At 48.0% G+C, this 17008-nt stretch overlaps 1 protein-coding gene across 1 annotated transcript; it reads right to left on the bottom strand.

Annotated features, from left to right (window-relative positions):
- Positions 1–5641: 5641 nt before the first annotated feature.
- On the bottom strand, positions 5642–16236 carry DUSP3 (dual specificity phosphatase 3). The gene is made up of 3 exons (XM_011377212.2): positions 16048–16236; positions 12892–13118; positions 5642–9291 (listed from the first exon to the last, which is right to left on the bottom strand). The coding sequence occupies exons 1-3, from the start codon at positions 16170–16172 to the stop codon at positions 9086–9088; spliced, it is 558 nt and encodes a 185-aa protein (XP_011375514.1). The 5' UTR covers positions 16173–16236; the 3' UTR covers positions 5642–9085.
- Between the last annotated feature and the right edge of the window lie 772 nt (positions 16237–17008).

Genomic DNA, 17008 nt, shown 5'->3' with positions numbered 1-17008 from the left:
TTGCAGGCTGATGTATAAAGGCAGTTATTTCCCTGGCCAGGCGGTGGGTAGGAGAAAGCACAAAATCCTTTTTGTTAGCAAAAGCCAAGGCCAATATTTTCAGTGCTGAAATTTTTTTTCTTGTCTCCTAGCCCAATACACTTTTCGAAACCAGCTTTGAGTTCTATATAGAAAATCTTATTGGTACCAGGTGGAGCATTCCAAGAAACCATCCCGGGTCCAGCCAGCCACAAAGAAACCAAAAGGAATTGCTACCTCAGCCCTGGAGCAGAATGAGGAGCCTGGGAGGGGCAGAGGCGTGGGGGAGGAAGGTTCACACCTGAGGTGCAGGAAAAGAAAGGAGGCCAGCGGAAGCTTTCACTGCAGATGGGTTGAGGAGGAGGGCCACTCCTAGCCCTGAAGGAGGCTGGGAAGAGGGCTATGGCCCAGGTCCCCTTGGTATTTTCACTGGGCAATGAATCAACACTACCCACCTGCAGGGCCTCTGCAAGGCCTCTGCCACCTGCCCGGACTTGTAAGCCACTGTGTCCATCTGAGGCCTTCTGTCCCTCCTTCTTTCCATCATCCATCATTCAACACATGAATGCAGCTGTTCTGACAGTTTTACAAGCCAGACAGAAGCCCCTGCAGGAAGGGCCCTCTCTGATACCTGCTTCCTAAGTCAGTTTCCTTCGGGGCAGACAAAAACAGCTGTGGCCATTGTTGGGGGTGATCTATCTCTCCCAGCAGAGCCTGTGTGTTGTGAGAAGCTGGCCCTCAGAGCCCCCTCTCTCCGTCTGTGACTCTCCAGCCTCCTTTTCCCTTGCTCTGGAATGTGGACTGTTAACCCTATTGTGGCCAGACAACTGCCTTCTTGCCCTGGACTTCAGAGAGGGCAGTCCTGAGGCCTTGATTCCTTGAGCTGGCGGGACTGATGCTGGAGCCCCACCTGCTGTTGACAGCTGCGGGCCCATCTGCATGAAATGGAGATGGTGAGGCCCATCCTTAGAACACTTCTGCCACCTGCTGGAGACAGAAGGAAACCAGTGACTGGAGAATGGTGAGGCTCAGGATTTTATTTCATTTATTTCATTACTTCATTTGAAAGGGAAGTAATGTTAAAAATAGGGAAAGATAGAAGAATCCAGTGTAATTGAATCTCTAAATTATCTCCAAACTTTTGAGTTATTCTCTGTCAATGTCTTCCACAGAATGGCTCCGAGAGAACCTGCTATGATGCCATCTGCTTTTTCACTTAACGCTTATTCAACTTCATATTTACTCAGTCCACAAGCTTGTCATTGTTCGAAGCTTGACAATACTCCCAGAATTAAACCCCCGGAGTTTCTGCTCACTTCTGTTGTAGATAGTTTAGGTTATTTCTAGTGTTCCCCTATCTCAGTCAGGATGCTGTGAACATCCTGTACAAAGCCATTTTTCATATTAAAGATTTTATTTTGAGATAATTGTAAACTTACATGCACTTATAAGAAATAATAGACACAATTCCATGTACTTTTTACCCAGTTTCTCTCAATGGTAACATCTTGCAAAACCATAGTACAATATCATAACCAGGATATTGCCATTGATACTGTCCACAATCTCATTCAGATCTCCCCAGTTTTACTTGTACTCGTGTGTGTGTGTGTGTGTGTGTGTGTGTGTGTGTGTGTGTGTGTTTAGTTGTATGAAACTTTATTACACATGTAGGGTCAAGTAGCCACCATCACAGCCAAGATAAAGAACAACTCTATGACCATGAAGATTCCTCTCATTGCTTTTTTATAACCACGCCCACCCTCCTCCCACGCCCTCTCTTCACTCCTAATCCAATTTGTTCTCCATTTCTATAAATTTTGTCATTTCAGAAATGTAATATAAAGTAATCAACCAATATGTAACCTTTTAGGATTAGCTCCTTTCACTCAGCACAGTTCCCTGGCGAGTCATCCCAGCCGTTGCATGTAATAACGATTTATTCCTTTTTATTGCCGAGTAGTGAATGCTGGTTTGAGAGGGTGAACAATTTGCTACATATTGCAGGGTTGTTCTCCAGAAAGCCCGACCAGGTCCCCAGTCCCACCAGTGACATATAAGTAGGCACACGCATTAGTTTGCTAGAGCTGCTGGAACAAAGTACCACACACTGGGGGCTTAAACAACAGAAATGTATTGTCCCACAGTTCTGGAGTCTAGAACTCAGACCTGAGTGTTAGCAGGGTTGGTTCCTTCTGAGGGCTGTGAGGAAGTCTGTGCCATGCCTCTCCTCTAGCTTCTGGTGGTTTGTTGGCAATGTTTGGCATTCCTTGGCCTGTCAGGGAGCATCACCCCAATCTGTGCCTTCATCTTCACACAGCGTTCTCCCTGTGTGCATGTCCATGTCCTAATTTTTTATTAGGACATCAGTCATACTGGATTAGGGCTCATGTTAATGACCTCATCGTAACTAATTACTCCTGTAATGCTCTACTTTCAAATAAAGTCCCATTCTGAGGTACTAGGGGTTAGGATTTGACATGAATTTTAGAGGGACACAAATCAATCTATAACAGTGTGTTTCTCTGCTAGGCTGCCAACATTGGGTTTGGGCTGTTAACATTTTTTAAAATTGAATTTAATTAGTTAACGGTTGTACTTAAATTTCTAGCAAGGCTGCTTTTCTGTGTGATGATTTACTGGTTTTTGTTTGTACCAAGCTGCTTGTTCATATGTCCACTTGCCAAACATTGAATGAAGCAAGACCTCCAGCCAAGCGCAATGAACTGATACATACTCACCCCTCCAGGAGGCACCCGAACCAGGGAAGAAATAAGTTCTTCACCTAAATAACTCCATAGAAAGTGATCAGTGCCCCTGAGAAAAGGTTCAGATGCATTTTTTTAAAAGGGACAAAGTATTACGGGCATTCTGAGGAGAGAACACTCTCCTCCCCTGGGGGTGGAACCTTGCAGAAAGACATGGCATTTGGACCAGGCTTTGAAGGATGGGCCAGATTTGGAAAGTAAGTTACGCTCTTTTGAATCCTCGGGATCGTAGAATCTTTGATGTGAAAGGAACATCAAAGGTCATCTAGTTTCATCTCTACTTGGTATTCAAGCCTCCTGTCTCTAATTCCTGGAAACCGAGGGTTATCCTGACGAGCTGCATTTTAAAACAGGTTTTGGTCGCATAGGTCAGTGGTAAAAATGGAATATCTGGACTTGGAGGGATATCTGTTCGTAGGCAGTTGCCTACATTGAGGGCTGTCCAATTCACCCTGTCTTGACTCACAGTTGAGAACTTGTTCTCCGAGCAGGGTTTCAGCTCAGGTGGAAATGTCCTACTTGTTCATTCAGCAGCTTCTGAGAGATGGGGGAGAGGAGTCGCAAAGAGCCTTGTCACTCACACTCCTGTTTACAATAGGGTAATGGCAGCTCCAGACCTAACAGGATGAAACTTCCGTTTCCTTCTGCCTGGAAGACCAGGCCCTTCAAGGTGGGGCCCCCGACTCATCCCCAGAACCTCCCCACCTGCCATCCAAACTATCACCCCCCATGCCTGGACGGCCCCTGTCTGCAAACCCTTGTTAAAAAAAAAAAAAAAATTACTCATGACACATGTTAAAAATGGTAAAGACTTCATTGAAGGGGGTCTGTGGTGACAGGTATAGGGGCCACTGCAATGCGGTCTTGCAGCCAGGGAAAGAGTTTGGGCTCGACTCCAAGGAAGAGTGGGAATTTACTACCAAGGAGCAGAGTGGGGGTCACTAGATAAAACATTTCTAAGAGGAAACATTGGGAGTGAGGAGGATTCTGGCTAAACTGACCTAATGGACTCTTAATGAAAGCAGGCCAGGAGAATCAGACTTCACCGGGGGATGGTGAAGAATGAGGAAGCCGATTAGATATTGAGGGATCAGACATGGAGGATGGGGGGATTCTGGCTAAAGTGACTTAGCAGGATTCTTGCTAAGGTTGGACAATACGAATACAAACATGCAAGTCACAAAGGCAAGGCCTGGTTGAAAAAGAGTTCAGGGGAGAATGACTAGAAGTTCTTTGGCACCCTGTGTGAGACCCTTCCCCTTTCAGTGCCCCCCGCCCCACCACCGCCCTCCTTCCTCACAGGGTGGCCGCCCATGTGCTGTATACCTGGGAACGTTAAACTAGAAGGTCATCTAGTCTACGGGCTTTCAACCTAGGTTTCTCAGAACCCCAGGTTTCCATAGAGATGACTCATGATTTAAAAAATATGCACATTTTAATTATTTAAAACTATAATAAAAACACACATCGATCAAATGTGTTATACATCCGCTTCTGATAAACTGGAGACCACCCATTCATTGTTTTGCCTCCAGTTTAACTCATTTTTAGTGTACACTTCAGAAAGTGAATCTCTGTGCACTTGAACTTCTAATAAATGGATTGATTCGGAAGGCCATAGCTCAGAGACTGTCTTTTAAAATTAGATTGGGCATGTCTGCTCCCATAAAATGACACAAGTAAGCACAACACAATCTTTACTTCTGAGTATCGGAGTGTGCTTGACACTGTGCCACAACAGACACAGAAATTAACAGGATACAAAGCAGATAAAAAACTGCAATTGTCATCCACAAGTCCCATTTCAACATGTGCTTGTTAAAGCAGCCTAGACCTTTAAAATAAGGGTATACAGAAATCACATCCATACTTTATGCAATATATAATATATCCATACACAATGGAATGCTATGTAGCTATTACAATTAATGACTATATGAAATAATGGGTAAAATCTATTAAGCAAAAGACAAAGTGCAAAAAACATTTTCCATTTATAGGGAAAAGGATATCTCTATAGATACACATGTATACATATGTGTGTGCTTACATATGCATGAGATTTTTCTAGAAAGATATACTTAGTGGCTTCCTCTGAGGAGAGGGATTGAAGGTTTGGGGGAGGAGATTCACTTTGTGTTTGAATTTATTACTATGTATATACAGTATTAACTTTTTAATTAAAATATTTTTAAAATTATACTTAAAAAACACTTTTACCAGTTTTATATATTAATGCTCTGCCTTAAGAGTTTATGTAACGATATGAAGAGTATGTTGCCTAAGTGGTCCGACTAATAATGAGCTAGTCTAATTGCCTCACGCTATGGAGAACTGGAGACTACAGAAACTGTTTTTCTGCCCAGACTCTTCCTGAGTCTTTTATTCAGAGGGAAAATGGCAATGCTTAGCCTAGAGGGGATAATGCTAATGGTGGAATTTAAGGCATCTGGGGGCAGGGATATATGTTGGGACTGCCCAGTCTGCAGGATCACTCAAATCCTAAAAAGCCATTCAACCATCTTAATGTGAGGCCACCTCGAGACTGTCAACCCAGCCCCCTGCTTTCTCAGAGACATAAATCTTAATTCCCTCATTTGGGGTAGGCCACTCTACTCAAGCATATTCCAGTCAATTATACTTCAATAAAGCTGAAAATTTTAAATAAATGAAAAGATTATTTCTAACACAGGAATTTTCTGGTACTGAGGAGATGTTTAGCAAATATCTACTGCATAAATACAATCATCGTGGAACCTATAACTAGCTTAGGAGGGCTGAACAATCCTTTTTAAGTTAGAAAAAGCAAGCATAAAAGCTAAGCATAAAAGCAATCAACTGTGATAGGACGAACATTTCTTTGTAACATAAGACATTTATTTTGGTTACAGTATTAGTATTTTAACACTGATCTGTGATACAACAGATGTTAAACTTACTTTAAAAAATCAATTTAATACTTTCCCCTTTTCTGTCCAGAAAATTCATGCTTTCACAATCAAATTACCCTAAAAGCTGACAGGAGTTAAGTTAAGCTTCCAATCAATCTACTCTCTCAACCAGACACGGTCTCTATTTCTAATCTGGATAAAATCTTGACTTGGAAGGACTTTGTTGGCTCTTCAGTGATTCCTGACTTCGGTTTTATGACAGGAAGTTTCCTGTGAGAAAAGCTCATATCTTTATAAGATCAGTGCTTATTCTGATTAAAACGTTAGCATCTTAACATTAACTTGGGACACAAAAGGCACCAACATTCCTTTTTCAATCATCCATCACCACGAATAGGACACAGCGCCACCTGCTGGTCCTCATATTATTACATACCCTCTAATTTCCAGGTGGTGGTAAATTTCCAAGTGGAGATTCTTGAAGAACCCTACAGTGTCAGAGCCAAAAGGGACCTTAAAGTTATTCTAAGTGAGTTCCCTTGGTTGATAGATGGTGATTTTTGCTCTCCAGATAACTCAGAGTGGTAGGGAAACAGACCAGCCTGTGGAAGGTGTACTACTTTAGAACAGAGAAGAAACATTTGGTGGTGTAATTTGGGGGTCTGCTAGTCAAAGACAGGGACCGTATCAGGGAAGGAGGTGAGTACACCCTGAGTTCCTATTTCATCACTTCCCAGGGGATAAAAAGTTGTCCAGAAACAGCTTCCACTCACAGCTGTTAACTCTTATACAATAGAAATTTATTTACTCAAAGATCTAGGAGCTAAATCTCGTGAAGTAAATATGGGGTTTCTGAGACTAAAGACTATCAAGAAATCTCAAGTTATCAGCAAAAAGTAGTGCCAAAGTAAAGGCAGTAATTCTCCCACTGACCTCACGCCCCTACAAACAGGCCCTCAAGAGCTCCTATGTAGCTGCGGCCATCCTGTGTGGTGACCACTGCCTGGATGTGGGAGGGGAGCCCCAGCCCCCCTATCTTGAGCCTCTTCCAGAAGCAGAGCAGAAATCTCTGACTTAGGTATGCTACATGTTTCCTGGAAGAAGAGCCATAGATTCTAACCCCAACTTTTACTTCCTTTTCCTGGAGCAGGGATGGGTTTGTGCCAACTCTGTCCCACCCTCATCCAGAACCCCCGCCTTGGCACCGCAGCTTGAATCTTGTACTCTGTCCACAAAACAAACTGGCCCTTGAACACACAAGCTGGGCCAAGGGCATGTGCAGTGCACCTGGACACTCCAGGGGGCTCATTTCTTGAGAAGTGCAGTGTGAGAGAAAGAATTCAACTTCAGAGTGGCAAACCTGAAACAGGGCCTCAACTCTGCCTTGAGATGGGCAACCCTGCGGGCCATGCCCTTAATCACTCTGGACCCCAGCTTTTTAAAAAAGGTGATAATATACAAATAAGCTCTACCAACTAGGGTTATTGGGAGGCTCAAGTTAGATGAAGTGGGAGAGTTATCTGAAAACCATGAGGTACAGAGTTTAGAGGATGGCCATTTCGCTTAGGTGGCTCTATCTGGACAGCCAGTATCTAATGAAGACGGCAGATCCTAGTTTGTTCAGGGCTGCCGTGACCACGGAGAAAAGGGACCGTCCAGGCTGCGCAGTGCTGCCCCTGTTGAGATAGAGACCATTACACCCGTGAGCGAGGCCCGAAGGCACACCTGCTTCTCCTGGTCCTGGCCAAAAGCTCCTGGTCGACTCTGAAAAAGGCACATTCTGCAACCTTGACATGTTAACACTGCCTGAATTTAAATTTAAAACAACTTTAATTATTCAATAAAAGTCCCTGATATTTCATTTCAGGTGAGGCTCTCTTGCAAATCCTTACAAGTGATCCTACCACAAATTCAGGCTTCTGGGAGCGTGATACACCCACCAGAACAATGCCCTATATATATATTTGGTTCTCAAAATAAAAAAGTTAAATTCTACAAACTTCTATCAGACACCTATGTGCTACGTGCTGGGGGCATGGCTGAGGACCACCGCTCTGCCATTAGGGAACCTGAAGATGACAGCATTGCATCACTTGTGGACAATCATGCAAAGTCCTAACAAGACTGGGTTGAAGACAAAACCCTATATTCTGACAAATGTGCACACACAAGTGTAGGTGCTAGTGCATTCCGACATTATCCTAAAAAAAAGTCATCTCTTTTTGTTTGTTTGTTTGTTCTATCACCAATAAAGGCTCCATTTGGATGCTCTGTCATGTTTCATTTCTGCCTGGCTGAGTCATTTTTGCTCCCAAGGGTCCAGGATCTTTTCTGGCATCAGAGAGCTGTAAAAACTACCTATAAGTGGGCAGGGGGTGAGCCTTGAACCGTTCGTCTCCCTGCTCGCCCTTCCTCTGGTTGTGTTTCTGAGACACACCCCCCCACACACACCCACACCACACGCTGTAATTGGCCAATTTCCTCCTCCTGTTCTTGGAATAGCAACCGAGACAAAAAAGCAGATAGCACGAGTGGCTTGGGCTCACCAACACTATAATTCAGGACAAAACCCTTGTAATTCTCCAAATGGTGGGGTTTTTAAATAGGCTGGACTTCAACACCCTGTTTTCTAAAAAAGAAAAATAAAACCATGCCTGAGGCATCACTCTTCTAACAAACCAAGTGACTAAGAGCAGCCTCAGGGAACTATTCGGAGCTCAAGCCTTCCAGGGGTTCACATTTTAGGAACTATTGATTCAGGGGAATCTGCCCACCTGAGGGCCTCTTCGTTTAGGTATCTTTAATCCTAAGGAAATCATTAAAATGTGGTCTCTTCGTGGGAATTTCCACCCATTAACAACCGACAGCTACCCCACACCAACCTCAGATCTCACGACACGTCTCTGCCTAGAAGCAGAGTGTGGGTGACTGTGAGGAGACGGGGGAGACAGACGTGGGGAAGAGAGGGCCTGAGTTTGCATAGTTCCTTTACAGGGCTCGAGGTGTTGCGTTCCCCACTCAGGAGAGGACCCAGGGGTGGGGGATGGAGAAGATCGGGAAGGGCCCCTGTGAGCACCTCAGGCCTTACGATTCCACGAACTTACTGGCCTGGGTCATCCACAAGCATGCACGTCACAGGCCTTCCCCTTCTGCGAACCCACCTCAGGAAGAGGACATCATAAATTGCAGGCACAAGACACACCAGGGAGTAAGAATGTCCTTCTTAGCAAGCTTCTTTATATGCTCCTCAGGGGAAAGTGGCCCAGGGCTGTATTGGGACAGATTTGTGGGCAAGTGCCTGGTGATGCTGGGAGCAGGGTACACTGTGTTTCCTAAACATGACAGCTTGGGACACCTCAACCAGGGCCTCCCCTGTCCAACTTCTAGAGAAGAGGCAGCAGGGCAACCCTAGAGTTTCAATTTCCCCTCCTTGACTAGTCTGTCATTGAGCTGGCAGAGTTGGGCCAAGAAACCATCGTTGGGGCCGATCTCACGGTTCTGCCTTACGAGGCTCAGGGCAGACTTGACATCCATCTTCTGACGCATCATGAGGTACGCGATAACTAGAGTTGGGGAGCGGCTGTAACCTTCGCGGCAGTGGACGAGCACACGGCCTGTAAGAAACGGGGTGACAATGTGAGCTTGGGCCCCCGATCGCCACAGCTCTAGTCAAAACTCTTCCAGGAAAAACAGACAGAAAATACAATGCAAGGCCATGCTGTACCCCCCAGGACAGCCAAGAGGAAGAAGAAAAAGACAAAACACGCAAAGCATCGGAGAGGACATGGAGCAGCTAGGACTTTGGCCTGTGGCTGGGGGGAGGTAGGGTGGTATAAGCGGGTCCACCACTTTGGGAAACTATGTGGCGGTACCTACTCAAGCTGAACCCATGACTCCCCGAGAGCCCAGCAAGTCCACCCCAGATCCATGGCCAGCTGGAGTGCGTACCCATGTTCACCAAAAGACATGCACCAGAACGTAGCCAGCACCATTCATGGCAGCCCCAGTCTGGAGACTCCCAAAGGCCCATCGATGGCAGGATGGACAAATAACAAGAATGTACAGTCTACGTGATCAGAAACAATGTGGATGACATGCACCAATAGGATGTATATGACTCCACGGAGCAGGAGAGCAGGCAAATTGATATATGCTGTTAGAAACCTGGAGAGCAGTAAAGGTGGGGGTTGGGGGGATTTGAGAGGGAACACGTGGTGGGCTTTCTCGGATGCTGGTCGTGTTTCGTTCCTTGATATGGGGGCTGGCACATGGTTGTGTACAGTGCACTGATCTACACATTTGTGATATGGCTACCTCTCTATATGAATTTGTATTTCAATCAAAAGCAAAACATGCAATCAACCCCAATGTCCATCAACAGGTGAATGGATAAGCAAACTGTGGTACATCCATATGATGGAATACTCAGCATTAAAAAGGAATGAACTATTGCAACAACATGGATGAAACGCAAAAAAATCATGCTGAGTGAAGACCAGACCAAAAAGGCGTGCATACTGTGTACTTCCATTTATATAAAACTCTATGAAATGTACACTAGTGGCTAGTGATGGAAAGCAGATCGGTGGTGGCTTAGGAATGGAGGGCAGAGAGGGCAGAAGGGAGGGTCACAAGGAGACAGAGGAAAAGGTGGAGGTTGATGGATCTGCTCATTATCTTGGTTGTGGCGACAGTTTCACAAGTGTATACATATGTCAACACTTATTAAACTGTACTGTGTGGAGTTTACTGAATGTCAGTTATACCTCGACAGAGCAGTTTTAAAAAATAAAAGGAACATAAATGTCAAATACAAATACAAACCAAGACAAAAAATCAAAACGAACACACAAATGAAAACACCATCTCATGGCTCCCCAAAAATCCCACGAGGCCCTGCTCTTAGGCAAGTGCTTGGCAGATGTGAGCACTCAATAAATATCAGCCAACACTACGAGTCCTCCGGTGGCACCCAGTACATCCTCTACTACAGCCCAGCCCCCTGCTACCGTCAGCTATGCACCAATCGACCCTCCTCAGCCAGACCATGTGTTCATTAAGGGCAGGGACTGTGCGGTACTGATTTTTGGATGCCCTACGATCGCTAGCATACATCAGGTGCTCAATAATATTTGCTGACTAGCCGAGTAAATGATCACCCATAATACCTCTACACAGGCATTATTTTGAAGGAAATCTGCTGGCCTAGAGTCTGTTAAACAGTCTCTTCTGTTCCCAAAACACAACTCTATTTTCCCAACGCCTCCCAAAGCGGGAAGGGGGAGTCCTCCGCTTCCCTGTTCATTCACTCTCTGGCCAGTGTACCCAAAGTATGCAGAGTGAGGATTTTCCTGTCCCCATCCCAGCCACAAGACCCTCTGCAGAGCAGCTGCCTTTCTACCCAAACATACTCAGCCTGCCCAGGGCTCCAAGCCAATGGGGAAGGGGAGGGTTCAAAGTCGGTCCTTCTAGGCCCCACCCAGACACCACCTCCTCCATGAAGCCTCCCTTGATCTTCCAGGCTGGAAGAGATCACTCTCTCCTCTGAGCACCCCTGGCCATCCCCCCCGCCCCCGCCCCCCAGCTCCCCTGAGCCTTGCACTGTGGGAGGCCAGTGAGTTTCTGTTGACTCACCTGGCCAGTCAATCTTAGAAGCATTTACATTTGGCATTAGAGCCCACAGAATTCATTTTTGTCACTCGTTCAGTAGTCATCTGCAATGTCCCTGCTATGTGCCTGATGCTACATCAGATGCGGGGGAGACAGACAAGTGGGCGGGCTTCATGGAAGAGAGGACATTAGGTCCAGCGCTAAAGCACGTGGTGGGGTTTGCCAGAGAACGGGATAGGGAGAGGCAGAAAGGACTTTTCAGACTGATGACCCAGCCAGTCTACGTGCGCTAAGGCGGAGGTCACAAAAAGTCAAGGTATGTTCCTAGTTGTACGGAAGGAAGAAACAAAGTCAGAGAGCTCTCGGTTCTCTGAATGGATGGCCAAGTGATGATATACAAGAAGAGCAACCCCCAGCCCCTCAACTGGGCCCTTCGTTCTCATCTCTACATGGGCCAGAACTACAGGAGAGGAGGGTGGTGACCCATATGAGAGACCATGAAGGATCACAATAGCCTGACAGTAAAGTGTACAGATTCTCCAGGCAATGAACCTTCCCTCCTGGGCCCCAAACGTGAGATAACCAGCGTCTAATAAACTCTGTTCACTGGAAATCATTTCAGTGGGGAGGCTGCACAGGAAGCGTCGGTGTAGCAGACAGGCTAGAATCAGGGGGACAGCGCTAATCACGCCTCAGTGGAGGTCACTTCCCCTGGGAGGGTGTGGGGTGGGGAGGAAAGAAGAGCTTGGAGCTGGAGCAAAGGTAAAGGCAGCTGCTGAGACAAAGAAGCTGAAAGCAGAAAGGGCAAGTGGCCCAGCCTGCTCTGCAGACGCCTGGCCTGTGGCCTTCTAGGATTTCTTTCCGGAACAGCTGCCAGCACCTCAGAGATCCTGCTTCAGTCTCTACAGGAAGCATCTAAAATCTGGCTGGAAGACCTGGCCTGTGGGCTATAGTTTACTGATCCCCAGCCTAAGGCAATCGGGGCTGCCCCGTTCCCCTCGCCAGGTACTCACATCCCCCAACTCTAACCAGTGAGAGGTGAGGGGAATTCCACTGGGGAATGTTCTACTTGCTCTTAAAAATGAGAGAAACATGAGGAAGAGATGGCTGCCTCATCTTTTGCTGCACTTTGTCCTATTGGAACATGGTAACTTGATCTGTTGCAACCATCTTGGGACCATGAGGGCAGTGCCCAACCCTGTAGGTGGCAGGAGAGGGAGAGGAAAAGCAATGCCCCCACTAAGCTGTTGAATCAGCCACCCCAGGGCTTCTCCACCTTAGGACTTCTTATCATGGAAAATAAGTCTTCATTATTGAAGCTCTTAGAATCGAGGGGGGGTGGCGTATGGCTGGAAATTAACCTTCAAAGTCAAATCGACACAAGGACCCTGGGGCCGCCACTTGTGAAAAGTTTGAACATCTTGTGTAATATGGGGCCACTTGACAGGCAGCCAGAGAGAGACCAAAAGCTCTCTGTCATTCACCACAGGAGACAGGAAACAAGAGGTTTTCCAAGAGGAAGCCTGTTGTGGCCTGTTTTCAAAAAAAAAAAAAAGTCCAGTCAAAGCTGCCTCCTACTGTCTCCTAGGTGGCGGGTCCCTTACCGTTCTTTTGAGCCAAGGCCTGGTCAATGAAGTCTGCAGCCCTTTCAAAGTAGGCGCTAAGGTTGAATTCCTGCGTGTCGTTGGCCTTGATGCCCAAGTAGGTGATGCCAGAGTCCTTGTAGAAGTTGGCATTGGTGTTGACGTGCATGAAGGACCTGCCCTCAGCAGCGTTCAGGACATGGGTGATGCCCAGTTTCTGCAACTTGGGGATGTCTTGAGCCACAGACCTGGACAGAAGACAGCAGCAAGGGAATGCTTAACTAACCAACCGGCAGCCCCAGTGGGAAGAAGACAGAGAAGAGTCTAAGCCTCTTGGCAAAGCGAGGAACTCTCCTGCTCTGGCCCCTGATGGCTTCTCCCCATCTTATATGACCCTCGTCCCTCACCCCAGTTATATCTAATTACCAGCAGCTGCCCCAAATAGACTGGGCAGTGTCATGCCCGTGCTGCTCCCTCTGCCCAGAACGCCCTTCTCCGTGGACATGTACCCTCTCATTTTTCACCACCCTCTGCACTATTTCCTGATCTCCCCTTCATTTCATTTGGCATCATGCTCCCTATACTGTGGTGATCGTATAGACAAGTGGCTAAGAATGGGCTCTGGAGCCAAAATGCCTGAGTCTTAATCCAGCCCTGCCACTTACCAGCCAGGCAACCTTGAGCGAGTCACTTAACCGTTCTGTGACTCAGTTTCCCTGTCTGTAAAATAGGGATGACAACAGAACCTAGCCTCTGGGGTTTATGAGTGTTCAATGAGCTACTAGTCCATAGACAGAGCCTGACACTGAGTCAGTGCTACTATTCTAACACTTAATTGTGCTTTTTTGTTTAATGAGTACATAGTGCGTCAGTGGAGAAGAATGAAATCAGTGCCTCCCAGGCATTCCATGAATGTACATCAGTACATTCCTTCTTTGGAATATAAAGTGCAGCAGCCCCCTCCCATCCCCCAGAGGTATCCTTCCTGCCACAGTCCACTAGTCACACTGCTGACACTCTCTTGGGTGAGTAAATACTTGGGGAGCAGTGGCCCCAACAGAACTATGGGGGTTACAAAACATTTGATCTGAATAGTCAAAGGGCGCCTTTATTTCATCTTACAACATCCCAGTTCAAACAGCTGTTTACACGTTACAAAACTCCTCCTGCATGATCTTGTTTGCCTGTCACAGTGGCAGCCCTGTGAAGAAGGAAGGACAGAACTTAAACTCTGGCCTGATAGGACAGTGGAAGGATGTGCACGTGCTCACATGGGCTGCTGAGTGGAAGAGCTGGGAGGAGACCTCCTTTCCGCTGACACCAGCCACACTGCTCTGTCCTCCGCCTCAATCTGTTTCTCATGCCCACAGGAACTGTAAATCCACCAGAAAATGTGGCACTTCCAGGCTCCTCTCTGCCCTGTGAGCCCTGATCAGGAGCCCTGATTTTGTTCAGGGGTTCCCCATGGGTGGGGGAACACAGGGTGCTCAGTCGATCCTCCTTGCTGGGCACCCCACACACCCTTGGCTAAGTCAAGGTCAGATTTGCTTAGAGGGCAAGGAATTTGTTTCCTACACTGGCCATCAGCACCTGCCACTGTAGAAAACACATTCACAACCTTGGTTTCTTTGCACTTAGGAAGTGGCGACAGTTAAATGTGCCAAGAGAGTAGGGTTTCCGAGGGTGCCAAGGTCACTTGCTGCTTGGGTGGCTGGAGAAGCAGTTATCCTCAGAACCTTGCAATTACTAAGGCCTTTGACTGAGACTCTGGGACCCCGTTCTCACTATCCTGTTCATGACACTACATGCAATGGTAAAGCAGCAGCTCATTAAAAAAAAACAATTAACTTTGAAGAGTCGCTACTATTTATCTCCCTTCTCTAATACTAATTCGACACTGAACATATTTACCATTATCATTATGATCACTACTACGAATGAACATTGCCTGACACATAGCAGGTACTTAATATGGTGAATAAAGATGAAATGGATGAGACAGTCCCCCATGAGGCTGGGACCTGCCTTATGGACCCCTTCTAGCTCCAAGATGACCCTCATTTCTGTGGCCGTCCTTTGCAGAGTAAGCATCAAGTCCAAGTCCAGGACGGAGGCTAGAGACATCAACAAGACATTAACCCTGTCCTCACAATCCGTCAAACTCACGTAGGGGCCATCATCTCCTATGTGTAAAACAAGAGAGGGGGGTTTACTAAAATGCAGTCCCTGGGCCCATGGAGCTTAGGGTATTGGTAACTGGGTCCTCAGGGTCTCGTCAAAGTCCAGCCAGAGCCCGCCCCGCCCTCCACGCCCCCTCCCGCGCGCCCCAGGCTGTACCGCCACGCTACTCTCTGCTTTCGGCTGGTATTTCAGCACCTCTCAAAATGGTTAACACTGGTTCTCTCCTGATGCTGACAATTTCTTACTAGTAGTTTGACTAACAGAAAATGGAAAAATAAATTTGGTAAAAACTCCTAAGTGAAAAATAATAATTCATTTCCTGGTGGTGAGAGGGGAGGGAGCCTTTTCTAAGTGATGGCTCAGGTCCTTATGGGGTTTATCATTGGGTCATTCTAGAATCCCATGCAAATCAAACCCCATCTGGAAGGCAAGAGAAGCAGCAGGATACCCCGACCCAAATCTCTGGACCCCCTTCTCCCCCCATTTTGGGTATTTCGATTCCGGGAAAATTCCACGCCCAAATTGTGACGTCAGCCCGTTGCCATGGCAGCGAAGGCAGACATTCCGCGGTGACCTCACTGCAGAACCAGGCAGCCGTCACATGACACGCGGGCCGGAGACCCGCCGGGCGACAGAGGGCCACCTGTTAAGTGAACATGACAGTCCCGACCCTGCCCAAGGCCGAGCCCCTAGCGGGTGGCGGACGCGAAGCTGGCCGAGCGGACCCTGGGGCTCTGTGCACCCCCAGAAGGGACAGACCGCGCTGGGCCAGAGCGAGGATCAGTTCCTCCACCTCCCGTGCGGGGGTGGGCGGCGACTCCAGCCCCCGCCCGGCCCCCGCCCGGCCCCCGCCCAGTCCCTGCTGGAGCTCTGCAGAAGCGACCACGCCCCGGCTCCCCCCACCTGCGCCTGCTGACGCCCCCTCCCCAGCTCCCGGGTGGGCGGGGCGTCCCGGGGAGGGCCCGGCAGGGCTGGGGCTCCGGAGCAGCGACTCACGCGTTGCCCACGTAGATCCTGGGGATGACCTCGTTGCAGGGCTGGCTCGGGAGGCTGTAGCAGCCGCTGCCATCCGAGAGCAGGTCGTTGAGATCCTGAACCGAGAGCTCGAACGGGCCCGACATGGCGGCGGCCGGGCCCTGCACGCCGGGGCGGCAGCCAGCAAAGGCAGAGCGGTCGGGTCAGCTGGGCGGGGGCTCCCGAGCCGGGACCCGCCCCGCCCCGCCCCGGAGGCGGGCCCGCCGGGCGCTGGAAGCCGCGGAGCGCGGGCGCCAAAGCGCGCTCTACTCCCGGGAAGTACGCGCCCCGCATGGCCCGGAGCGGACACTCGGAAGACCCCTGGGCCTGTCGCCGGGCGGAAATGCCGCTACTGTAGAGTTTGGGGTGAAGGTCCTCTCCCACCCCCAACTAAGGCAGTTCCCGTATCATTATAAACTGGGAAGTGCAGTAACTTCATCGGACCAAATGCAGGGCGCAATAAAATGTTCCTATAGACCGGGGTACACCCAAGTCTTATTGTTTTAAGATGACAGGGACACCCGGGTTTCGCTTGTTTGCTCTGACTCCGCCTGTTGTGGACCAGCAGCGTTGGCATCGCCCGGGAGCGTGTCAGAAAGGCAGCATCTCTGCCCCAGTTCAGACCAGCTGAATGACAATGTGCATTTTACAGACCCATTCCCCACTCCCAGGAGATCCCTACAAAAAGTTTAAAGTTAGAAAAGCCCAACTCTGGGGCACAATTCTTTCTCTGAGACTGCTGAAAAAAAGAAAATGAGGATAATAATACTAATTCCTAACTTCTAGAGCTGTTTGGATAATTAAACGTGACACTTAAGGAAAGCACCCAGCACTAATAGCACCGAACAGGTGTCTGTTCACTCTCTCTATCGGCAAATATGTGGAGCACATCTAGGTGCCACACCCTGTGCTAATGTGGAGATGAATCCGCTCCTTAGCAGCC

Source organism: Pteropus vampyrus, unplaced genomic scaffold (assembly GCF_000151845.1).
Source record: "Pteropus vampyrus isolate Shadow unplaced genomic scaffold, Pvam_2.0 Scaffold306, whole genome shotgun sequence".
NCBI classification, from domain to species: Eukaryota; Metazoa; Chordata; class Mammalia; order Chiroptera; family Pteropodidae; genus Pteropus; species Pteropus vampyrus.
This window is presented reverse-complemented; position numbering and strand designations above follow the sequence as displayed.

Coding starts and splice junctions, on each gene's coding strand:
- DUSP3 (XM_011377212.2), bottom strand. CDS start 16,172: ATGTCGGGCCCGTTCGAGCTCTCGGTTCAGGATCTCAACGACCTGCTC. Junction 13,119..16,047: donor AGGATCTACGTGGGCAACGC/GTGAGTCGCTGC, acceptor TCTTCTGTCCAG/GTCTGTGGCTCAAGACATCC. Junction 9,292..12,891: donor GGCCTTGGCTCAAAAGAACG/GTAAGGGACCCG, acceptor CGTTTCTTACAG/GCCGTGTGCTCGTCCACTGC.